A 25,776-nucleotide genomic window follows, 5' to 3' on the forward strand; every position below is an offset into this window, starting at 1 on the left:
TCTATTTTGTAAACTTATTTTATAAGCTTATTTTGTAAACTGAAATGTCCTTTAGGAAAAGTTTGGGTCAAAGCTTAGGAGTGACTCCAACAGTGAGAACAGACAGGTGCTGGGTTACGCTCTACAGTGGTTGTGGAGTCTCCATCACTGAAAGTGTTTAGTAACAGATGCAGCTGTAAAGAATGACACAGATGTTACCGGCTCTGCCAAGGTGACTTCTTGAGGTCTTCCTTCCTGGCTCCCACCTGTGATTTCCATGATACTGGTTAATGCATTACATGTGTTTAACACACTTCTGTTCTTCAGTTGCTTATGTTTCTTTGAAACTCGAGATTTCAGTCTCAGTGGAGAGGACATCCTGGGAATCTGCCATTGTGATTCTGGGATGTTTAAACTGACTGACCCAGGGTCTCTAGCTGTCATAAAAAAGTGCTTAGTCACAAGAGAAGTTTTGACACCTTTGATTACATGTACCTACACTCCTTTTCCCAAGCCATAAAACACTCACTGGGGAAGTGTTACCATGAAACCCCTCTTGGGGACAGCAAGTAGAAATCTTTTTTTTTTTTTTTTTTTGCTTGCCAGGGTAAATGGAGATGAGGATTTTATTTTTACTACTACAAACACAAATGAGAGAAGGCTGTAAGGAAAAGGCATACCCTGTGCACAGTCTTGATCACTGATGAAACAAAATTACACAAAATTTACAGATGCTAAAAACAGTGATAACAATTTGATGTTACATTTTATCTTCCTCCTGTAATACAGTAAAATGACTTGTAATTCACTGAAAAATTGGCATGCATGGCTCTTTGAAGATACTGTCTTCATTGTGTGTCAGCAGTGGCCAGAGTTACAAGCCAACCCACTACAGTGCTATGACAAGCCATACAGATAAATTAAAAAATATGGACAAATAACAGCTGCTCCTCAAGGGCAGCTGCCCACTCTGTCTGTCTTGATTACGTTGCTAGCTTTTCAGCACAGGAAAATTTTGTGTGTTGTACAGACTTAAGTCACCTCTGGTACTTGGGAAGGTAATAAGTCCTGTTAATTTTGTTTATTACATTATATAAAACGTTATTTGAATATGTAGACTTTTAAGTCCTTGCTGACAGTGAGTTTAGTACAGTCTAAGAGAGTTTGTTTGCAGTTCTGTCTTCAGCCAGGCATTTTAAACTGAGCCTATGTAACCTGACAGAAGTGATTGCTGTAGCATGAAAATGCTATGGAAAGTATGTGTGTATTGTGATTTATTTATTTATTTATTATCTAAGTCACAGAATCAGAGAATCATAAAATGGTAGGGGTTGGAAGGAACCTCTAGACATCATCTAGTCTTACTCCCCTGCTCAAGCAGGTCCACCAAGATCAGGTCACACAGGAACATGTCCAGGTGGGTTTCGAAAACTGTGCCAGGGCTCCCTCACCTGAACAGTAAAGTAGTTTTTTCCTTACACTTAAGCACAACTTTTTGTGTTCCAGCTTCTTTGCATTGCATTACCCGTAGTCCTGTCACTGGACACAACAGAAAAAAGTGCCACCCCATCCTCTTGACATACACCTTTCAAATACTTGTAAGTATTAATGAAGTCCCCCTGCAGTCTTCTCTAGAGTAAACAGCTCCAGATCCTGCAGCCTTTCCTAACAAGAAAGATGCTCCAGTCCCCTGATCATCTTGGTGGCCCTGCTCTGGACTCTCCAGAAGTTCCCTGTCCCTCTTGAGCTGGGAAGCCTAGAACTGGACACAGAACTCCAGATGAGGCTTCACCAAGGCAGAGTAGAGGGGGAGCAGAACCTCCCTCGACCTACTGGCCGTACTCTTCTTGATGCATCCCAGAATGCCACTGGCTTTCTTGGCCACGAGGGCACATTGCTGGCTCATGGTTAGTTTATTATCAACCAGCACTCCCAGATCTCTCTCAGCAGAGCTGCTCTCCAGCAGGTCAATCCCCAGCCTGTACTGGTGGTTGTTCCTCCCCAGAGGTAGGACTCTGTACTTGCCCTTGTTGAATCTGATGAGGTTCCTCTCTGCCCAGTTCTCAAGCCAGTCAAGATGCCTCTGAATGGCAGCACAGCCTTCTGGTAATCAGCAAGTCCTCCCAGTTTGGTGTCATCAGGGAACTTGTTGAGGGTACACTCTGTCCCCTCATCCAGGTCCTTGATGAAGATGTTGAGCAAGACTGGCCCCAGAACCGATCTCTGTGGAACTCCAGTGGCCACGGGCTACCAACTCCATTCTGTGCCATTTATTACCAACCTCTTAAGTTCTGTCATTCATCCAGTGCTGGATCCACCTCACCATCCACTCATCCAAGCCACACTGCTTGAGCTTTCTATGAGGGTGTAATGGGAGACAGTGTCATCTAGCCAACCAGTTGTGTGCTCATAGAAGGCTCTCAGGTTGGTCAAACAGGATTTCCCCATCGTGAATCCACATTGGCTCCCTCTGATAACCATCTTTTCCTTCCTGTATTTTGAGATGACATCCAGGGTGAGCTTTTCCATTACCTCTCCAGGGATGGAGGTGAGGCTGTCTGGCCTGGAGTTTGCCAGGCCCTATTTCTTGCTCTTTTTGAAGACTGGAGCAACATTGGCCTTCCTTCCTCAGGCACCTCACCTGTTCTCCATGATCGTTCAGAAATTATGGAGAGCGGCTTAGCAATAATGTGAGTCTCAGCACTCATAAGTGCTCCCTCAGCACTCATGGGTGCATCCCATCAGGTTAAGCTTGTCCAACAGGTCTCTAAGTCTATCCTCATCCACCAAGGGAAAGTCTTCAATTCTCTAGACTATTCTACAATCCTCCAGGGACTGGGCTTCCTAAGGGCCAGCCTTGACAGTGAAGACTGAGGCGATGAAGGTATTCAGTAGTTCCACCTTCTCTGCATCCTCTGTCACCAGGACACCCACTTTATTCATCAGCAGGTTCACATTCTCCCTGTTCTTCCTTTTGCCGCTGATGTATTTGAAAAAGCCCTTCTTGTTTTGCTTTACTTCCTTTGTCAGGTTTAATTCCAAAAAGGCTTTGGCCTTCCTGGTTTTCTCCCTGCATGCTTTGATGATGTTCCTATACTCTTCCCAAGCAACCTGGAAGAGTATGTATGTGTATTCCATCTATTGGTGCTGAGTGGCTTTTTGGAAGGTGATTGTAGCTGTCTCACTAGCTGGGTGGCTTCACTATTTCTTTCCTCCAGTTTATTAAATACTATCAGCTTTTTTGTCTTTCCCCTACTCCCAACTTGTTTGATTTTCAGATCCTCTCTAACTCTGGAGTGGTTTTTTTGCAATCTGTAACTCTGGATTTTTTTCCAGCAAAAAATTTTTTCCTTTAAAATGAAACCAAACCCCAGTCTAGGGAAGCTGAGCTAGCTTCCAACTGTTTATTGGAAGGTTAGTAAAATCACCACCTTGAACTATGGCTTCATTTTCATATGTCATGCAACAGCTTCTTTGCATTGTTTATATTCTGTTTGAAGGAGATCTTCCTATTCCAGGATGCAATAGGAATGTCATTTTTCCCCTAACATGAACAGATGCTCTATCTGCAGTACTAGCAGTAACATTGACACTTCCTGTTGTTGCAGATGTTAGCAGGCTAGAGCTGAAAGTGAGAGGGGGCACGTTTCAGCCTGTGCCATTCGATGCTGTCAGCATCAGTGCTACCTATATACCTCCTTTTCCACATGTACCCTCCTGTAGTTGCTTTCTTTGCTAGTGGGCAGGTGGTTGCCCTGGAGACACAAGTTTCTTTTCTTCCTGCTTTTTGTAGAGGAGGAGTACTTAGAAAATCTCTGTTCTTCTCTGCCTTGGTCCTCACTTTCCCCAGATTCATTTACACTAAACCCAAATTACAGGTGATGTGCTACCATATTTATGGAAGGGGTGCCTGAACTGCGTCTGGCACATTTAAAGTGTAAATCTCCCCGCTCTTAGGTTTCAGGGCACAGACTTGTGCAAGTCTTCAGTCACCAATTATTGCATTCATTTTCCTTTTTATGGGAGGTCACTATCAAATCCTGTGACACGTTTCTATCTCTAATATGGCAGGCTGCCATTCAGACCACAGGAAGCCAGGCAGAGAAGAATGCATACTTAGGGCCTTATTCCATCTTCATTATTCCTTACACCAGCAGAATTCCTTAAAGTCTCTGGAAGTTCGATCTGAATGGAACATATTCTCCTTGAATAGCACCCCTTATTGAGGCATTGTCACCGAGTCACAAATTTAGATGAGTGTTGTGGCTAGTGGTTTAATCTAGACTGCATGACTTTCACACCAACACAGGGAGTGGTAATCACGTCTAGCAGGATTGTCTGGCAGTGAGGAACTTCTTGATTTGAGAGCTGGACACTGAAGGGAAAGAAATAGTTCCTATTTAAGACTTTATCTGAGAAGTTATTCATTTTGGCGATTAGTGGAATGTTGTATTTTAATGATTTTCAATGAGAAAAAGAAGGAAAGCTGGGGTGCTGTGCACAAAAAATACGCAAAAGACTTGTGCTTGGGAGGAAAAGGAACAAATAGAAAACTCTGATTTGTTCATAAAAAGTAACAAGAAATGAAAATCATAAATGTAAGGCAGTATCATAGCTGTGAATTAGATGATAATATGGAAGCTTTAAACTCTTTTTCTACTTCTTTCTGTGCTAGCATATGAATGCATTTCTGTACTTAAAAACCACAATTAGTGTTCTATATTTTTGCCGTACAGAGATTCACAGAGAGATAGTAACTTTGGATTTACGTTTGGATCATTGCCAGTTCATTGGTTAGTGCTATCACTTGTGTTTTCATGAAAGTATAATTTTTTGAAAGTAACTTGGCTGTTGTTTTAACCATCAACATTTAGCTTCATTTCTGTATTGATAAATATTGTTTCAGTCCTTCAAGGAGTTGTAATAATTTTTTTTGAGAGTCATTCAATATTGTCTCCTCCTCTTTTCAGGTTATTGAAGGAAAGCTGGCTCCTTTCTTGGGGAAGGTGATCAAGTTTGCCACCTCTCATGTGTACAGTTGCACTCTTTGTAGTCAAAAGGGTTTCATCTGTGAGATCTGCAACAATGGAGAAATCCTTTACCCCTTTGAGGACATTTCTACAAGCAGGTACTGCAATGTCAGTCATGTGTTTGACTCACATACCACATATCCTTGTGGATTCTCAGCCTTGTGACATGTCATTTAAATTAGGGACTGGTTCCCACCAATGCACATTGTGGCAGGGAGGCCACCACAAACAGACTCAAAATAGATGGGAAGAGCTACTTCCCAAAGCCCTGTAAGTCTCAGAACAGCTGTTCAAAAAAGAAAGAGTCTCCAGTAGCATCACACAGTGTGATTTATCCAAAGCTCTTCTGAGTTTACAAATTGTCCTGAAAAGCCAAATGGATTCTCTGGAGTGATCACAGACATCTTTCTAGTATCTGACGTCACTGGGCCTGTGTCGTACTGGGATTGTCTGTTATAAAACAATAACCATCTATTCCAAAGTGTTTCCCCCATGAAATGCTATGGCTTATTCTCTGCTTTCTGTGTGCATACTCCTCTGTGCCCATGTATGCAAGATTGGTTTGGGATTTTTTTTTAGTGACATTGTTATTCTCAATTGGCTACAAAATAAACATAAGCATTTACCAGTCCTAACCTAAACAAAAGAACATTTATTTCACATTATATGGAGTACTGGATGCCAGTCCAGGGACAGGAGTTGCATGGAAAACCTAGAAGCAGAATGCAGGACACCAGAAAAGACTTGGGAACACAGCAGTGTTACTACTCTTTTTCAAAAATGTGAGTTTTGAATAAAGAAGTTTTTGGGTTTTGTTTCCTCTCAACAGAAAGGCAGTAGATCTGACAGCACAGCATTCCTCCATAGATAAGTACCTTTCTGGCTGTTTCAAATACATTCATTTTAATTTGTTCTCCAAAGTGTTCTATTGAAGAGAAAAAAATTTAAGAGCTACCTTTGGAAACAGGAGCAGCCTGTTAGAAAGGCTTCATTAAGAATCTGACTCCCTTGCATGCACAAAGATGTTAAATTGCAAGTAACCAAGGACTCCTCTTCAGGAATTTTCAATCTGACTTGGGTTTCAAAGACCGTTTGCACATTCTTTTTCCAGACTCTCATTCGAATAAATGCATTGACAAATCAGTGGGCATAAGCTAAACAAGGTGTGCAGCTGAGCTCCATAAATGGTGTTCAAGAAAGAGTGTATCTGGGGTGCATGGGGAGGTAGGCTAAGGTAAAAAGCAGAGAGTAGGATGACATAAAACATAAGATGTCTGTTGAGACTGTATAAAAGGTGACTGAAGATACTCCTGAAAGATTGATGAAAACATATTTGGGAAGGCAGTTGTGCTTGAAATATCTGTTAATTTCATTTATCTAGAGGTTTTTTGGTCACAAAAACATTGTTGGGTGTATATTGTTGTTCTGCCCTTCAGCTGAGATCTGACATGCCTTGCAATTGTGGAATTTAAAACCTTCTGGAATCAAATGGTATTTCTCAGCAGTTCAGTGAAAGCCAAAGGAAGCTGTTGTAGCTCCTGTTTTTTATGAGAATTAGAAGCCAGAAAATACTTCCGTTCATGTTTCCCGAAGGTGAAGTTGTGGTTGATGTCATGCCAAAGACAGCAGTCTTTGTTAATGGTTTTAATTAAAACACAATCAGCATGAAAGGTTCTCCAATACTTTTTTATTTTGTCAGAGGTCATTCTGTTTACTCTTTTTGTACTTCTTATCACTAAACCTTGCTTTTATCCTCAGCATTTTCCATTTCCCTTCCTTGTTAGTTTTCTCATCTCATTACTGCCTATGTGTGCACATTGCACCTCTGTGAAACTAACCGAATTATTTCAATTCCATATTTTTACTCTTTTCCACCTTCAGACTGGAGGCAAGTCAGGCCAACAGAGGAGGTTATCTGTTTACTGTGCAGCTCTATCAGCTGCAAAGCAGTGAGGGAGAAAGCCAGGTAGGGGAGGGTTTGTGTTTGTTTCCATGTCTTACAGATGAGAGAGATTTCTGAGGTAGGTGAGAAGGCTATTCAGAAGCAGGTAGATGTATAGAGCAACCTATGGCAGATGGAATGGCAAGTCACAAAAGGCTCATATGAAGACCTGAAATTTCTGGTGACACGTGTTCAGCTGAGTCACACAGATCTCTGAGTAAACAGCTCAAATTTGTGATTTAGTTGTGCTATTCTGAGTCCACAATGTGCAGTGAGAGTTGACTTTCTCCATCCTGGTTTTCTGGAATTGCTGACTAGAGCACAGTATTCACATTTTGTCCTCAATACTGTACTGCCAAGTACCCTGGCTATAGCTGCTGAGTTAAGGAGGGAAGAGCAGCTGAGCTCTGGAAACGTGGTTTTCCTTTTTGTTTTTGAATGTCGCTCATTCACTTTTGAGTATGCTACCAACTCTACCAGCAAACTGAGCTAGGTTAGAAGTGGGTGCATGACAGCTTTTGCAAACTTCACCTCTCTGTTGAATGTTTAAAAAATGAAATCTGTTTGTATGTGGAGGGGAGTGTGTCTGTGTTGAGCTGGCATTTGCTTTTCTGGTTACCTCCCTGACGTTTCTTGCTCAGAGAAGAGTGACAGCTGTCAGTGAGGCTATTACAATTCCAAGGTGGTTCTCAGCTGACTGTTACTTTTCCGTCTTCCTCATCTCTCAGATCAGCTTTGAGGTGGAGAGATTGTTTCTCTCCAAAATATTATCATCAGTTTCCGGAGAAGTCTTCAGTAGGAATTTTTGAAGGATGAGTCTTCTTCAGGTAGATCCAGCTGAGAGAAAAGGAGGGGCCCCTCTTGAGGGTTGGAGTTTCTCTTTGGTCAGGTTATTTGCCTGAGTAATTTTTGTCAGTCCTTGAGCAAACAGAGTCAATACCTGGGTTATGCAGTCCTCAAGATTTGAATACACATATATTACATACCCTTCTCTCACTAATCAGCATGACACATTCCTTTGTTGGCAAACAGTTCCAAAACAAACACAATCAGTTCACTTAATTAGCGGGTCTGTGGGCTGTGCTTGGCAGGCTCTTTACATCTTGCTCAACAGCGCAAGTTTGTTGCCTAGAATGTAAGGGTGGGCTCACAAAGTCATAAGCTTTCTAATGATATTTCCTTTCTGTGGCTTTTCTTGGGAGGCAGCCATTCTGTACAGAGCTTAATGAAAGCCACGATTCAGTATTTAACCAATTTCTTAGAAACCGTGTCATCCTTTTGGATGCCTCATCGAGTTAGTTTGATCCCACATTTTTCTTTTTTCTGTCTTATCCGTATTTATGTAACAGTTCATCAGGGTTCTTTCTATATTTCACAACTTCAGCATCTTTTTAAAGGCCTTTAAATCATGAGAACTATATTTAGAGCCTCCTGTGTTAATTGCACATTTCAAAGAACAAATCCCTGGTTATAAATTAACTTAGAGCTATCCTGATACTGCTTTTTTATTATTAGCATTTTTTCCTTCTCCTAAATTTTTTTGAAAGAAAAGCAAAAGCAAGAAACATACCTATGTAGTGGTGCTGTTGTCTGTAATATGTGGCTACATTTGTTTTGTAATCTATAACAATTGTTAGCAAGTTTTAAGTCTTAGGCAATACTGAGAAAAATACCATTGGAATGAGAATATTCATTTAAAAGGGATTTCTGTCCAATTCGGTAATTAAGTAATTATAGTTATGGTTAGGATTACGTGCTACCTAGTTAATACAGTTTTGGTCTTGCCTGTGTGTCAGCATCTGGGTGACTGCTTTCACAGATCATTTGTTGTGTTTTGCTGGTAAAGCTCCTTTCTTGGTTAAGAATTATTTAGCCAATTCCTTGTCTTTTATGAGGTAACTATAGATATATGACACCACATCTTTTGTGTTTGTATTCATCTATCAAGGCTAAACTGTTTTCACTTTGCAAAGTTAATTTGTTCTGCAGATCAGTTAAGACTTGTAGACCTTCTAAGATACAAACCAGAAGACCCAAGTTTAAAGTAGACGTGCCACAGAACAGGCTTGACTATATTGGCCAACTTGGATGCCTCTATAATCTTTGGCCACCATCCTGATAAGACCTATGAATGTAGTTAACTTTAAACATAGTGAGAAGTCTTAACTAAAGGCTCTGAGGCTGTGCTTAGCTCTATGTGCATGCCAAAGTCTTTGCAAGATTACAGCTCAGTGTGTCACTGGACAAAACCAGCTTTGGGCATTTGGGAGAATGTTAAAGACAGATATTAGGCAGAGAGACTGAAATACATTGTATTAGAGCATTTCCAGAAAACATCTTGGCACAGGTCAAAGGCATCACTCAAAGCAGATAATTTTCCCTCTTGCTTTGATTTGTTATTTTATGCTAGATAGCCTTTTCCTCAAGCCCAGTTCATCTGAACTCAGATAGTAGTTTAGTACCTAACTTTTGAAAGAGTCTGATTTATCAGATGTTGCTAGTTGGGTCAAAGCATGCCGAAGTGATCTGCTCAGCACTTTCTTTAAAGAAAATTAGTCACCTAAGTAGATGTTAAGTTCTCTTGATAATTTCACCTGAACCCATCAAAACTGGTCAAAATCTTCCCACAGAGATCTTCTGATTTTTCTCTGTGCTGAGTAGGGAGTAATGTTATCTAGGATACATAAAAAGAAAGGGATGAAATATACTGCTTTTTTCAATCAAGCATTGTATTTTGGAGTTAACTTTAGTGAGTGGTTTTACCTGCCTCATGTCAGAATGTTCAGCTTAAAGGCAGATACTTATTTCAAGTAGGAAGATTTCTGCATTGCAGCCTTGTGCTCTTCCTCACTGGCTGACCATTCTTCCACTTTCTATTTTGCAACTTCCCTGCTGTGTCTTTTTGAGACTAGATATTTCCAACTTGCCAGTCCAGGCTTTTTAATTTTTCCTCCTCCTTCCTCATGCAAATTGCCCCTTTAAGATAGGCTTCTCCATCTCATAAATATGATTCCTCCTAGAGCAGACAACAGCTTTTCAACTGCATTTTAGCCCATGAAGGCCAACACTGCCAGCTTTAAGTACTCAGAAATATAATCTTAATAATATTTTTCTTTATATACTTATTCTATTTTTTAATGGTAAGTTCCCTTCTTCTGTCTTGGGTCCAGGTAAGCATGTCTTCAATATTAATGGCGAACTACAAAGTCCAAGTGCCTTTTCCTTTCTCTTGTACTAAAAACATAAATCCAGACTTAATCATAGGATTTCCAGACTTGAGATCTGAGAAAGATGAAAAAGAGTTGGCACTGGGGTTCCCTCCTGCCGATGGATCTTTCCTCTCCAGTGAGCTGCCTGCTTTTCCCCTCATATCTCTGACCACTTTGCACAGCTGTTGGATGTAGCTGACCTTGGAAGTAGCTGCTGTCATGATAGGATGAGGGCCAAGAGATGGCACAGGTAGGGAGGCACCCAGTGGCAAGGCCTGGCTGTCTGAGTCAGGATAGAGGCTTATTCGTCCTTCTCCTTGTCTTCCTGAGGTGCTTTTCCAGCAGCTCTGTCTAGCCCATGGCAGGTAGAAGGGAGCAGACACTGCTCTGGCAGTTTTCATTCAGGTAGTGTGTTGTTCAGCCATGCTGGGGTGGCATTACTAGAGCAGCTGTGGTGGTGTTGGTCACAGGCACCATGTCGGGCTGTGCTTGGGCTGATCCCTGCAGCTGCTGCAGAGGTGTGGGCCGTGGCTTGGGGAGTCCCACCAGTGCAGGCTGATGGTCACTGCACACCCCTTGCTACTGCCACCTATGACCAGCTCACCCCTCTGTATCGCTTCCCATGTGCTGGTATGGTGGTTGGCAGATACAGTTATTTCCACTGTCTCTGTACCCTCCAGAGCTAGCCCAGGATCCAGCCATGAGTTATAAACAAGGAATGGGTTCAAGCTCTGATGGCATATCAAGAGTAACCCCTATCTGATGATCAGGTATATGGAAAGGAAAAGTATGATTATGCTTTGAATCACCGCTGGCTCCCTGAACACTGAGTTAATCATTTAAAGTGAATTTCAGGTCTGTAACAATTTGAGGGACTGGGTTGTGCGCTCTGCTCTGGTTTTGTTTGGCCTTTTTATTTTTTTTTTCTCCTCAGAGGCAAATTTTTCCAAAGCAAGTCTGAAGTATTCAGTTTTTAATTATGATATTATGTCTAGTAAAGACCATAAGTGTGTCATACATGGCATTATTAACAAGCTCCTTATAGGGACAAATCAATGTCATATTAGTGCCAAGTTTCTTCCATTCATTTACTACCTGGGTGTCCCTCCCTGGGCAGGCTCCTTGCATTGGTTCCTAGGCAACTGTAATAATATTGCTGGATGTGTGTTAGGCGTTGATTGCCTTTGGGGCTTTTTTGTGTTGTAAGTGAACACAGGCTAGTCCATTTCCCTTTTCTTTGTGTTCTGCTGAAGCTTTTTAGAGTTTTGAAGGGTAGGTCTATGATAGTCACAGCTGAGCAATTCAGGAATAACTGCAGACAGGCACAGGTGCATAGCATGGGGTGATGATCATGCTGGAATCCCTAGGCAAGGCTTACTTCAGCTAATGTGGTTTATTCCTTGGGATTTTTTTAATTGCCAAGTTGCAAGTGGTTTAGTATTTTGGATGCTTGGTGAATTTATAGCATCATTTTAAGAAAACATAATGAAAATCCTATTTTATCTTGTTATTACTCTGCATGGCAGGAAAGAAAAAAAAAATTAAGAGGTTTAGTCAATGAAAGCTTCAGACCTAAATAAAATCCTTACTGAAATTCCTTTCAAGGAATTGCTCACTTGAACAAATGTGCACGATGTCTGACACAGAGAAAGTGGTTTTCTTTAAAAAAAAAAGAGTTAATGTATAAAATTACAAGAGAAAGAATGGTGGGTGAATATAGCATTGCAGTGAGACAGATCTTTGCCCTTCTCAGCTGTTGTAAGAGCTTCCGGCTGACCTTGAGCAAGTCAGTTCAGCTCTTGTTTCCTGTTTGTGAGGTAGAAATGGCAGTGTTTCTGTCATCCAATTTCTTGTTTCAGGGCTGAACAACATAACCATGAACTGCTTTGATTCCCTGCTTGTTTAGAAGCTAGACAGGTACAGCCCATGTACAGCATGATACTGAAGCTGTTCTAATAAAGCTTGCTAGGTCCAGCAGCTTCATCCCAACATGTTCATACTGGTCAGTCTGTCAGCTTGTAAGGTTCCCAGGAGACCAATGGGCCACCAGTTGATCATCCCTGGTCTATTTTATCTGCTTAAGGTAGAAGATCTTTGAGGGCTCTTAGAGGAGAAATAAAGAGTGTAATCAATTGGTTGTGCAGAACCTAGAATTACTTTTGAGCCATAAGCCTATGAAATACGTGTGGGAAGCATGAAAATAATTTGCTAGAATTTACAATTTACCAAACATTGTTAAGTATATGTTTCAAATGCCCAGACTTTGCAGGAGATCCTAACATTGGCATTTCCTCAACATACAAGGAATGATTTTATGCTTCTAATGTAGAAAGGCTTTTCTTTTGTAACCAGTAATCATGATAATAAGAGCATTATAATGCCTGTCTGGCTGTGGAGAGCTTTGCCCTTTCTCTCTCACGCTTTTCAGTGCAATAGAAATTATTTAGAGGATTGAACAATTCTATGCATTTTTGTTACTCTTGTGTTCAAACAAGTAAACAATCCTTAAAACATAAAACACCCCCTATAGTCTTAACAGAAATTGATTTGGTCAGGAAAGAGAAAAAAGAGAGATAACACTGAAATAGGGATGAGGCTGTTTCAGATGCCTCCTTAGAAGACTGAAAGTCTGTATGAAAAGAACATGCAATGTTCACCAATTTTTCAAATAATGTTTGAAAAATAACAAGATACTGTTAATGTACAGTACAATGTCATTCATTAAAGAAGGGAACGTGAAGGGTCTGAATGGCTACAGGCTCATCAGCTTATTATCAGTAGTGTATAGATGTCTCACAAAGGATGCAGGGACTTTTTGGCCTCTAGCCAAAGGAGAAGTCAGGATTCAAAAATAGCACCTAAACTGTGAGTTACTTATGACAACAACAAGGGTTAAGGGAGAGATAACTAAGTGTAGTGAACTATTGTGTGAGCCTTTTATAGACTACAAAACGTGTTTTTTTCTCCAGAGAAGTAAAAACATTCTGAATACTGAAGCTTCAAAACAACAGTAAAGGAAAACTGTGACACTTGCATGTGAAGATAAAATTAAATGTCAGTATTCCGTAAGAAGCAATCTGTTTGTAGTATTCTAAGAAGGAATATAATTTGGGTGGGGGTTTTGATATAACTGGAAAAATTCTAGCAGTGAGTGGTCACCCAGTTGACATTCCAGAGTCAGTTAAGACTGAGTGCATTTGATATGATGAAATGCAAAGCTGAAGGTAGTTTGTGGTAGTATAGTTCCATCACTTTAAAGAGAGTGACTTACCGTTTGCACAAAGGTTGAGCAAGATCAGCATTGCTCCCCCAACCACGGTGACTGAGTTTCTTTAGCAGTGAGGGGACAGAAGCATGGAGTGAAGGCTGAGCCAGGTGTCCTCCCAAGGAGCACAAGAGGCAACTTTGTTCTCCGACTCAGAGCACTGTTCTTACAGGCTGCTCTTTTGCTGTCATCTGCACCGTGCAATTGGAGCTGGGAGTACACCACTCTTCACCAGAAAAAGCAGAAAACAGATCTTCAGAGCATCAGTCAAGGTTGGGGGCACCAGAATGGACCAATGATGGTCATGATGGCAGACAGTGCCGCTGGCTGTTGGTGCTGCCTCTGGTTAGTGCCTGACTCGGGAGTCCTGGTCAGAGCTATTGCTCCAGCTCTAATAAAGAACAGTGAAGACATTCCTTCTCTCTCTTTTGGTTCTGAGTGATGTGGGAGAAGTTTAGGGGTTTTTTTCCACAGACTTTACTTCTGAAAAATGAATTCATATTAATTTCAATACCATCAGTCTTTGTTTTCTCTGCTGATGGCCTTTAACTGCAGAGAGCAAGATTGCAGTCTCCTCTCTCCTGCTCCATCCATTTCAGCAGCAATTTCTGATAAGTTTTGTCACCTTCATGTGTATTGTGGAGAAATATTGAGTGAGCATAGGGAGTGGCAATGTGAGAGGACAAAATTACACTCCTCATCAATCATTACCCTCTAGCAGCTTCCACGGTACTGTAAATTGCTAACTAACAAAGGAGAATTAGCTTGATAAAATCACCATTAATGTCAGTTCAGAATGATATAAAGTTTTAAAGACACTACTGTCCTCTCTGTCTCTCCCTCATCCATTATTACATCTGTTCTTGGAGATCCCAATCCAGTGAAGCATGTAACTATATGCTTAATTGTAGGCAGATCTGTAATCCTAAGGAAATCACTGGGATATGAGTCCTAAGCATGTATTTATGTGGTTCACTGAATCAAGGCCATAACACTCTCTTGGAGGACAGAAATTATAAATATCTCTGAGTGAACCAGTTTCTTGATTCAAAAGCAGATTTAGACTTACTAGCTGGACTTAGAAATACAGCATTTAAGTTTTACTGCAAGAGAGCATAGAGGCTAGTAGATACACAGCATTATACTTAGCCTCTTTAATCTTCCTTTCCATGCATGTTATTTGAGTTTTACCAGTTTATGCTAGCTAGAAATGTGCCTCTCTAAACATCTGCATAGCATTCTCAAAGCTCTGCAGTTACTAACGTTTACACTGTGTTGGGATCCATGCATAAAACTTTAGGTGCAGCTGGATCAGGAATGGTTTTTTAAAAGTTACAGGTGAGATGCAGATGCAGCTAATATAGCCAGCAGGTTGTATTAGCATATGGGCTTCTCTCAGTATTACCAAACTGCATACCAAATGCTACAGTTTGCTTTATGGCTTCTCAGTGGGTTATTTCTTCATGTTTTCAAATTTTTCACAGTCTTAAAGACAAGAACTTATTTCTAAGAAAGAAGAAACCACACCCAATCCCACAACAAAGAAAGTTGAGAGCAAACAAATAAAAAACCCCACCAAAGATATACCAGTGGACACTTGGATCCTGATATGATCATTTGCGTACATTTGCTGCAAAAAAAGAAAAGTGCAAGGTGTTTCAAGACTTCCCACAAAATCACCAGGATGGCCAGTGCCTCTCATTTTTATTTCAAAATTTCAATGTTTTGATGTTTTGTTGCTTTTATTATTTGATTATCCAGCTGAAATCTATGACTTTGCATCTCTGACACTGTCGTCCTTTTTTTCATTTGGTTACAAAGCTGTGCTGATTTAACTCATCACTACAGATAGTTATTTGCACTGAGAGTGTTCAACTCTTTTAGTTGTAGCCCGCTCCATGATCACCAGATGTTTCATTGCTCCACGGCCATCTGGAACTGGGGTTTGATCTGCTATGGCATTAACTCCATTTCCTCAGAGTTTCCCCAAAGTAATCCATCTTATTTGAGCAGTTGATTTGTTTGAAGTTGTAATAGCACATTTGTGAACAGAATAGCACAGCTTTGAATGCCAGAAGCTATAATTGTGTTGATATAGTCTAATCTTCCACAGGACACAGAGCAGAAAAGTATCACCTACCTCTGTTTCATTTTTTACTTTATGGAACTACTTCTTCTGGTTTTGAAGTGGAATGTACTTTACTATTTCCAGGACAGCTGACCACTGGAGCTTCAATGAGGAAAATGTCATATCTTGTTTGTTACAAATGCTGAAATATATCTTAATGGAAATTAATATTGTCACTCTTCTTTTACAAACCAAAGCAGCAAAGTTGTCTTTCATAAAAGAAAATTGGTGTCTATTCTGTGGTAGGCCTGGATGCTAGTTAATAAGAAGATAAGTATCAATCCTTCTGAAAACTCCTGTCTGTGAAGCAGAAGTGCTGGGACAGATTCTCAGCAACTGCAAATGGATGCAAGCCAACTTATTTTAGTGGTCCTGAGTAGCTTTACACCAGCAGAGGTGTAGGCAAGCCAGTGTCTTTTACAACTCCACTCTTTTAGACATAGTGCTCTTTGAGCTAGTAGAACTGTTTGGAGAAACGTCTACTGCTAACAGTTCATGTGAAGCCCATTGCATGCTCTGGTCCTATTTTGTCATTGATTTTTGACACTAGTTTGTGTTTGCAGGTGTGAATGCTGTGGTGCTGTCTTCCACTCTGAGTGCAAAGTGAAGGCCGTACCATGCCCCAGGTGTGTGCGTAAAGAATTGCAGAAGAAGCAGAAATCCTTCTGGAGGCGACTGAATATGGATGAAAACTTTGAAGAGTCTTGCAATACGTTTGAGCTGTCTTATCAGAACACATGAGTTCCTTAAGGCAGTGGCCAGCTTTAAGAAAATCCCTTTTCCAGCTGCCAGCTCAAGCAACTTCTCAACTAGGCAGATTTTTTTTGCAAAATAATATTTGACCTTCTTCATGTGTGAATAGCAACTGCCAAAGTGGCCATAAAGCCCTGTTGGCTTTGAAATACCAGTGGCTAAACTGCATTTTGCATTGATGTCCAGCTGTTAGCTCTCATACAAAATGTGGTTTATTTGAAATGCTTTAGGACTAGCTAATTAAGCACCCAACTTTTTCTTTTCCACCTCTGGGGAAGACTTCTTCTCAAGGCAGAAACTACTTGCTGCCATGACCACGTTATTTTTTATGGTATTCATTTAGAATTGATGAATCATCTACTTATTTATGTGTATTATTTATTTATTATTAGCCTCAGCAGAGGTTCTGGTGAAGTGTTTCACAGAACTCAGTAGTGCAGCAATGATTTTAAACCTATGTGCTCTGCTGATGCAGACCTGTGGTTCCATTTCCTCATTTTTCCAGAGAGCTATTTTTAAAAGATCAATGCATTTAGACATCACCTCCTGCTTGAGGAAAGAATCTCACATTGAACCTTATTTGGGGTGCTTGCAAATGTAAAACACAATAATTCCTTCAGCTGTGTTTATATATTTTTAACCACTTCAGTGGAGGCTATACGCAGATAAGCAGGGGACTTGCTACTGGTTTTGTTCAGGTTGGATGTATTTGTTAAGCTCTGTCACTGAAATCCATGGAGTGACATGCAACTGTGTGAGGCCATGTCATCATGTCCAATAATGTCATGTTGGTTCTGACTTCCTACTAGTCTCATGTTTTAAGACATTTTAAATGTCCTCCAACCTGAACTTGTTAAGACTGATAGTTAGGAAAGCAGTCTTGCCCATGTTAGTTAGAAAATACTTTAAAAACTGAGAAACACTAGTTTACTCTGTTCATGTGCAACTTGTGTCCTTCACTCTCTGTGAGCTCTAAGGGATTTTGTACTTCTGCAGTGACTTCTGTGGTGGAGAGTGAAGTTCCTCAAGTTATAGTTCTGCTCCACACACCTGGAATACAGAGAAGTATTAAACAATATATTGTGAATTAAACATATTAAACATATATTAAACATAATTAAACATATATTGTGAATTACATATATTGCAAAGGGGAGTCCATGATGGATTTAACTGGGGAGATGTGTGTGGTCACTGGCAATATGATTAATACATTGTGGCTTCACCTCCAGTGAGTTCTTGGAGATCATCCTCATTCCAGTCCACATTGTTAACACTTTCTCCAGACCCTGCAGTAGTATATGTACTACATACATTTGAAAGCATTCACATATGTATACACACACACATCTATATAAAGAAAGCAAATATGCTTTCCAGTGAAAAAAACCAGTCACATGCATGTCTGTCTTTCCTCTCCTCTCGCATAGGTTTGTGAAAATGCAGAATACTGATCTTCAATCTGCAGGCTGTTGTATTCAAGGCAGAAAGCAGTCTTCATCATAGAAGCACCTCACTAATTTTAAAAGTATTTTAAATTTATCATGCCTCCATTAAAAGGGAAAATGCTACAACGAATTGCCTTGTACTGGAGTATAAGTGGTTGCCCTTTCCAGCCTTCATTCAAGGAAAGTAGCTGAGTCTGAGCTTTCTCAAATTTGAGTTATCAACTCTATCTATATATATAAAAGCATGTTTATATCTGTGTACATTAGACAACCAGTGCCTTTCTTTTTCAGGAGTCCATCCTTCTCTCAGTGGGATTTTTTGGAAGGAAGTGAGAATTTTTCCATGTTCTTGGCAAAGTAGTATAGGGATTCCCATATTTAATAAACCTGAGTCATGCACCTTTGTCACTAAAATTAATACTTCCCCTGCACAGTGGTGTCTCTGTCTCAGCTCACTGTTCCTCATGTGGAATGAGTTGCTTTCAGCTGTCATCCTTAAAGACAGAATGTTTCTTCCAAGTCCATTCCCACGTGAAGAATTCTCTGCATGTTCACAAATGCAAACACTGGGGAAGTATTGTGGAATTAGTCACGCAAACAGGAACTGCAGTGGTAATGGCTGAATAAACAGTACACTCCCATGTTTTTAAGCATGTGTCACTACAAATAGTACTGTGGCAAAACCAGTAGCTCTGAAACTGTCAGTATCTGGCAGGTAGTATTTTCAGTTAGCTCTAAACATAATGGTCAGTCATTAAAGAAAAAAAAGATAGTGTTCTTTGTATCATTGTGCTCTGTTATTTAAGATACAGCACTGGTTCGTGTCCAGCTCAGTTTAGCGAAGGCTGTTTGTGTGCTCTAACAATAACCCCAAAGAATCAAGGTTCAGACAGTGAAAACTGTTAGTTACTTTGACTGATGTCTTGATCTCCAAAGTACCAATCATGAGGGTGGTTAGATATTCTAGGTGAATTCTGGAATAACAACATAGGCAGCAATGGAGTTACTTTGAGTTTGTACAGGTATCACAGAACAGTTTCTTTGTTAACAGAGATTTACAGAAAAAGATTGAATGTTATTGGCAAAATGGCTGGAATTAGTCCCGGGTCTGGAACCACTGCCATTACTAATGGCAAAGAGGACAAGAGTGTCATTACTGTCTGCTGGCAGCACCTGAAGGTTACCGTACAACGCAGATCAGATCCATTTCTTTGAAATACAGTATCAGTGTAAACAAGCCAGTTGCTAAAATGGTTATGTGTTCACTTCTGCTTTGGAAAAGTAATGTACCTTGTCACGTTAGCTGTAGGAGCAGAAGACGCTTCCTCTCGGGGATGCCTAGCTCCTATCCAAAAAAAAGTTATTCCATGTGAATGGGTAAGATAAAGTCTTCTGTCACCACCTTTCATAAGAGTAATGAAAAGCTCGATCCTGCCTTTGGAAGGTGCAGATGCAGGAGGAACAAGCCCTGTTCATTTTCAGGACTGCAAGGCAAAGGAATAAACTGAAACTCCTGCTCACATTACTAATTTTCAAAAGACCCCCACCCTACAAAGGACAGTTTTCCTACAAGAACCATCTGCTAGCAGGAAACTTAGGCTGGCATTCTGTAGGTGGTTTGGATTTTGGAGAATGCTGTACCCTCACGTAGTTGTCTCTGCTCTAACGCCTGTGCTGCATGCTGGTCCCCACTGCTACTCCTTTCCCATTCTGCAGCCCATAGCCTGCACGTGGCTCTGCTCTGCAGACTCCTGGGTGGGCATCAGCTAGAAAAGTACCTGACATCTTTCCAGATTACACAACTCTACTCACACACAGAGATGAAGTTATATATTAGTAGTCCTAGTCTTGTCCTACCCATGCATGAAAAAAATTGGAACAGTAGCATTTCATTGTGAATCAAGAATAAAAATGTTTGTCTCCGTCACAGAGAAGGTGCTTTCATAGCTGATGGAGGCAAAATTGATCTGTACATTCAGTTACTGCTTTTCCTTGTACAGAACTTGTAATCAGTATAGAAATAGGGTTCTTCACTGCAGTGGACTATAACCCAACCCCATATAACTACTTAGAAACTGCTCGTCTAATTTTAGTTAGTCTGTGGTTGTTTTAATCTCAGATGCTGTAGAGATCCTTATTCAATTCTCTTTTACTCTTTACCCTAACCCTCTAGCTTTCCTTTAATGGGAGGAAGGACCTATCTAGGGGATACAAAATCCAGCTTTTCTTTTTAATATTATCAACCTATAAAATGAGGAATTTGGACCTCTCGTGTTTCCTTTTTTTCTGCTGTCTCAGGTGGTGAAAAATGATGGTTTTGTGATGTGGCATAATACTGTGGCTGGCACATACCCATATGAACTCATTGCTGGGATGATGGGAATTGGCAGTTGTGAAAGTGAGAGGAGGTACTTTTTGTTGAGGAACTTGAGTTTTTCACAATACTCCACAGCAGGCTGTTTGTTAGGAGTGAATCATCAGGGCACCTCTAGAGCTCCTCTTGTCAAAGCTTCCCTTAATATGAGGATACTGCATGTATTAGAACAGATTGATGATAATGTCCTGAAAGACTTAAAAAAACCCCACAGGATGACTGCTTACAATGAAGTGGGAAAGCAGCACAGTTTTGCTTTTTCCCTATAGCAAGAGAAGCCACTAAGTTTCCAGGGCTTCCCAAGGTCATGGCCTCAATGGCAGCCAACTGTTGATCTGTATAAAGTAGATGTAATCAAATAATCATCATAATCTTCTCTCTTTTTCTTCTGCTCAGCTGCCAGCCAATCCCCTTTCTCTCTCACTGTCTCTGTCCCTGTCCCTGCCTTTTTGCAAGGTGCTGAGCTTACAGCTACACTTTGAGCCAATTGTGTTGCTTTTGAACCAGTCGAGTCTGGTCATTTTCTCCTTCATAATTTGCCTTCCAGTTTTCCCTTGCCAGTAGAGTGCCTTACAGTACTGTATATTAGTATATCTATCTTCCTATTTTGGATTTCCTGATTGAATCTGCTGTTTGATTAACTTGTAGGCTTAAACTGAAACTCTCCTGTGGCTGCACATGCTCTGTGGTAGGGGCAGCTGAGTAGATCAGTTTGCTTGTTCTGTGCTCATGAACAAAGCCTGTATATACCAGCTCTGAAGACACCAGGCTACGTGGAAACTCCTCACTTTTGCTCAATTTGGTGCCTTACATTTTCAAAAGTAAAGAATTTTGTCAGGAATGCTCTGCCATGATGCAGTGTGTTTGGCATTGGAGCTCGAAACCCTTGCTCGTGACAGTTTCCATCTTACTGAGTGCTGATGACAAAACTCATATACTGTCTATGCTTTTAGAGGGAAATAGGAAAAAGAATGGCATGGAGATGGTGTTGGTTTTTACTACCTGTGTTTTGGAGGCTATCTGGGCTTTTCTTCAGCCAGAAAGGCAGTTGTGCTTATGTGAGACCTTCAGGAGCTGTGCGTATAAAGGCAAGCATGGCGCATTAGAACAGGGTTAGGTCATGTGCAGTTTGGCTACTTCTGGAAGCAGTGGGTAGCGTGTGCCATGTGGTGAGGGGCTCCCAGCCAGTACTCCCGGTCCATGTGCCCAGCTGGGTTCAGTGCTGTTGACATGAAGGCATTTTCTCAAAGCTTGGCTTTAATGCAGCCTGGTTCCCTGAAGGGTAACCCAGGGTTTAGTCAGCATTACCTTACAGAGAAGGTTAACCTGCTTAAATTTTAGCATTATGTGTCTAACTCTTACAGCGTATGCCAGTCCTGGGCACATGTCCGTACTGACTGTGATCTTTTACACTCACTTTCAACACCAGTAGCAGGAATCCCATTTGACAGTGGCAGTGCCCTTGCTGCATATTAGTGGTGTAGTGGAGAGACAGCCTGGATGGTAATGTGCAAAGTCTTTCTTTACTTGAAAGCCCTGGTGTGCACACACTGAATTGAGTCATATCTTAAAATGCCGGTTTTGTCCACATTCCTTAGGGTGGCCATTAATCCAAATCGTAACGATGCTACTTGTGGGCAACATCAGAGAAATCCAGGCCTGAAAAGCAATCAGCTGTCTAGGACTAAAGTGTATGAGGCCTCATCTATGTGCCCAAGTGTCAGTGGCTTAATTATTTATCTGTCTAATCCACGTGTTAAACCAATCTAAATCTTTGAATACGCAGCATTGTTTTGGTGGAAGAAGGATTGCAGTTTTGCTAATGCACTTATCTACAAAATTGATCCTGCTTAAACTAAAATGTGCTTTCAGACTGATTTTTAATGGCATTGATACTAAGTTAGTTTATACCAGTCCCATTGGTACTTGAGCTAAGCAAAAGTAAGAATTTGTGAGCAAAAATGTGTGTTTGAAGGGCTTTAAGTGATAAAGGCAGCTTCCAACTGGAGTTCAGGCCAGCCAAATGCAGCTGAGAGGTGGGGGGAGCCAGGCATGCACAGCGGGGCACAGGGGCCGGTGCTGCCCCCGGCAGCCTATGCCTTCCTCCCACCCCAGCACCAGCTCACCTGCAGCACTTCCAGTGGGTCTTGGCATCACTGGCAGCACATCCTGTATTTTTGGAAAACCATTAAATGTGTGTGCTACTCTGTTAACTTATTTGCAATGTCATTATGTCTCTTTCATTGTTCTTGTGTTTGCATTGTTTGGGGATTTTTTACTTTTGACAAAGATTTTTTTTATCAAGGCTTAATTTATTATTGATGTGTAATGATGTTATAATTTAAGTTCAGTGAGCTGAATTGTTTGTTGACACTTGAGCAGGGTTTATTTGGGTTCACTTGAGACAGCATCAGAGCACCAGTCCCTCATGTATAAAGGCAACTCTCAATAAACACTAAAAAGAAAGCTACTAGTCCTTTTTAATTGGCTTTCTGGTGAGTACTGCACCTGGGTAGGACAAGCTTTGAAAGAGTGATATTTTCCTTAAAAATGCTGATCAGCTGGTGAAAGTCCTCCAAACCTAAGAAAATGATTATATTTACTGTTCCTAGGTCTGAGCCAGGAGATGTCTGATAGTATTGTCAATGACTGCTTCAGGTTTATGGGTTTGGATTCCTAGTTAAATCTCTGTGTTTTCAAAGCCACAAGTGCCAGGGTTTTTAATTGTGCTGACCCCCAGGGACTGTTGAATGCACAGCTCTTGAAAGGCCTGTGAGGGGCATAGGGAGGCACCTTCCTCACTCCTTTGTTGACATGTGGACCTCTGCCAGAAAGGTCCAAGCTCAAGGCTTTGAATCCTAAGGAAGGGAGAGGCATCTTCCAGCTGGACGGAAGGGACTGACAAAGGGCTGGAGGGGTGGGATTTTGCCCACATTTTAAGGGCTCTCCAGCTGATGGCTGTAGGAGCAGTCATGACGTCTGCTCTTCTGGGCTGCTTCTTCCAGTGCACCAGATGAGGAACTTCTGCAGCTCCTTGGACCTGTGGACTTGGTGACTACGAGGATTGCAGCACTGAGCCATGGGGCCACAGGCCTAAATCCACTGCCTGAGTGGTGGCCTGAGAGCCACCAGATAAATCCATGCCTTGCCCCATGTTCTTGTGGCCTTCAAAGAGAAGGCTGTATCCCTCCCTCACTGTCCTTCTGCTCCTCCTCAAAAAGACCAGAATTCCACCAGGAATATCAATCCCCTGTCCTGCGGGAACCTTTGGACTTCATCGCTGCGATGAAATCAGCTACAAGCAAGGAGTTAATGTTTGACTGGGACCACACAAGCTGCATGCGAAAACCATGTGCAAGATTTTCTCTTCCTCCTTATTCGCTTTACAAGGTGAGCAAATTCCATTACGACGTCTCCTTTCCCTTCCACTGCCACCTCCCTTCCTCACTTCACCCTGTAAGAGATGGTGAGGAAGTGCTTCACACAGACCAGAGGCTGTGGTGTCCAAGGGAGCCTTGGGAGGAATACAGCTTCCTCTCTCTTCCTTGCCCCTTCACAGCCTCCCTCTTGCACTCTGCTACAGTGTATGACCCGTTACTGAAGTGAGTTGCTGAAGGAACATACTTCAATAGCTGTCATGGGCAACTTGAGGCTGGAGTTTCATGGAGTGGTTGCCTTGGTTTCAGTCAGGAGATGAAGTATTGGGATTTTTGTCCCTGTTACACATTGTAATTCTGTGAAAGCTATGCCCTCCATTGAAGCATTAACTGCCAATAAAGTTTTGCATTGGCAACCTTAGTTCTTAGTTCCTGCACAAACACCTTCAAAAGCCATGCCTTTTGGGTTGTTCTGTTAGCCATTTATGTTAATTTATCAGCTAGCCTTCAAGGCAGCAGGCCTCAGACAATACCAGTCAAGCTGTGATTCGCAGCAGCCCTTCCAGGCCCTTGGGAAACGGGAGCACAGTGGTATTTGTTTCTGATGCTGGACAAGCATGATGGGCACCCACAGAGTACCTACCCACTTTGTTCATCTCATGGTCCATACTTTTTATGGTGGTGAGACAAGTCAGTGTTTTATAACCATAAAAGCTTGTGTGTTTGGGAATACTAGTTCATGGGCAAATCTTCTAACCCCTTAGGTCTAAGAACCAGTCTCTTGGATTTTGTGCTTTCTTGTTCTTGTTGCATGTTAAACACTTCACAATAGGTTGAGCCAGCAGAGTTGTTCCTCTCCTATGACCAAGTCCCAGAAGTGATGGTATGGTTCATATCACCTAGGCATGCCAAGCCAGACTCCAGCTCTTCTCTTAAAGGTCAGGACTTCATTTTTAAAAACTTACCCTTCTAGCACTTAGACTCAAATTGATGGTATTTGTTTTAATATGGGAAGTTGGCTAGTCTTCTAAAAGGTGGCAGAATTGGAATGTAGCTGCTGTTCTGGGAGTAAGGGACAGTGTCCACAAGTTTAAGAAGTCCTGAAAACACTGTCTAAAATAAATAACACAAACTCCTTGCCCAGAACTATGCTCCACGCTCAAGAAAACAATTTTTATTTTAATTTAATTTTTTCCATAAGCCTGATACAATCCCAATTACAGTACAGTAATAAATTGACCAAAATGGACCTAGTTTCCTCCTTCTTTCTTTAGGGACAGAGAGAGACTTTCCAGTTCTGAGGCGTACCATACCTTTTCAGTGAAAGGCATGCTGAGGGCAAATTAAAATTTGGGGGGGGGGGGGGGGATTTGTGTGTGTACACACATAGTCCCTGAGTATTACCACAATGAGAAGGTGGTGAAAAGCATCTCAGATAATCAGGTGTCACAAGTAAAACCAGACAAGTCTCCAAGGCAAGCAGGAGTAAATTCCAACCACTTTAAGCATAGACAAATATAAAACTTGGCATTGAGGCTGTAATCATGCTAAAAAGTCAGTCTGCTCTTTATAGTAAGTCACTTTTTATTTTCTATAATTGAGTTTGAGGCATTAGCCTCAGATACCAGAAATGAAGCTGTGAGGTTCATCTGGAGCTCAAGAGTTAAGTCAGATAAGAGCTTGTGTTAGGGCTGAACTTTCACTGTCTAGAAAGTTCCCAGGTGTTTATCATGTAGGTACAATATGATTTATTTTCAGGTGAATAAGAATGGTTAGTAAAGTTTTGTTTAAAAATAAGAAAGTGCAAGTTACTGAAACTGTGTAAGAAGCTAATAGATGTAATCAGTGTGCATGGAGCAATTCAGTCCAAAGTGCTTTCATAGTACTATAAAGATGATAAGTTAATCTCGCTTGTGACTGACACTGCAGGCAGGTACCTAAAGTGCAGCAACTAAGTTGTGAAACATGATGAGTGTCTCTCCACTGGATTGTGCCTTGCCCTGCAAGTAATCCCACTGAATTCTGAGAGCAGGGAATACAGACTCCCATGGGAGCAAGGTTAGGGTGGAAAAACTGAGACCCCAGCACCATTCTGTCATCAGACATTGGCACACAATTGCTTGTGACACTAGTGAATGTTTTTTGTTGTGTACATATTGCAAAATGTCCTGTTCTGGCTCGAACTCTGTACTTCTGAGGAACATTTGCCTCTGATTTAACAGACAGCACAATCAATCCTTTAAGCAGATACAAGTAAGCAGTGCTGACTCT

General features: G+C 41.3%; 1 protein-coding gene across 3 annotated transcripts in view; it reads left to right on the top strand.

Moving 5' to 3' along the window:
* Positions 1 to 22,392, top strand: part of PLEKHM3 (pleckstrin homology domain containing M3) — a 92,915-nt gene extending 70,523 nt beyond the window's left edge. For all 3 annotated transcript variants that reach the window (XM_062002819.1, XM_062002818.1, XM_062002817.1), the window contains 2 exons: positions 4,950 to 5,107; positions 16,117 to 22,392. In XM_062002819.1, the coding sequence (XP_061858803.1) occupies positions 4,950 to 5,107; positions 16,117 to 16,294 (336 nt within the window). In that variant the 3' untranslated portion in view covers positions 16,295 to 22,392. The remainder of the gene's footprint in view (positions 1 to 4,949; positions 5,108 to 16,116) is intronic.
* The last annotated feature ends 3,384 nt before the right edge of the window (positions 22,393 to 25,776 follow it).

Source organism: Colius striatus, chromosome 9, assembly GCF_028858725.1.
Source record: "Colius striatus isolate bColStr4 chromosome 9, bColStr4.1.hap1, whole genome shotgun sequence".
NCBI classification, from domain to species: Eukaryota; Metazoa; Chordata; class Aves; order Coliiformes; family Coliidae; genus Colius; species Colius striatus.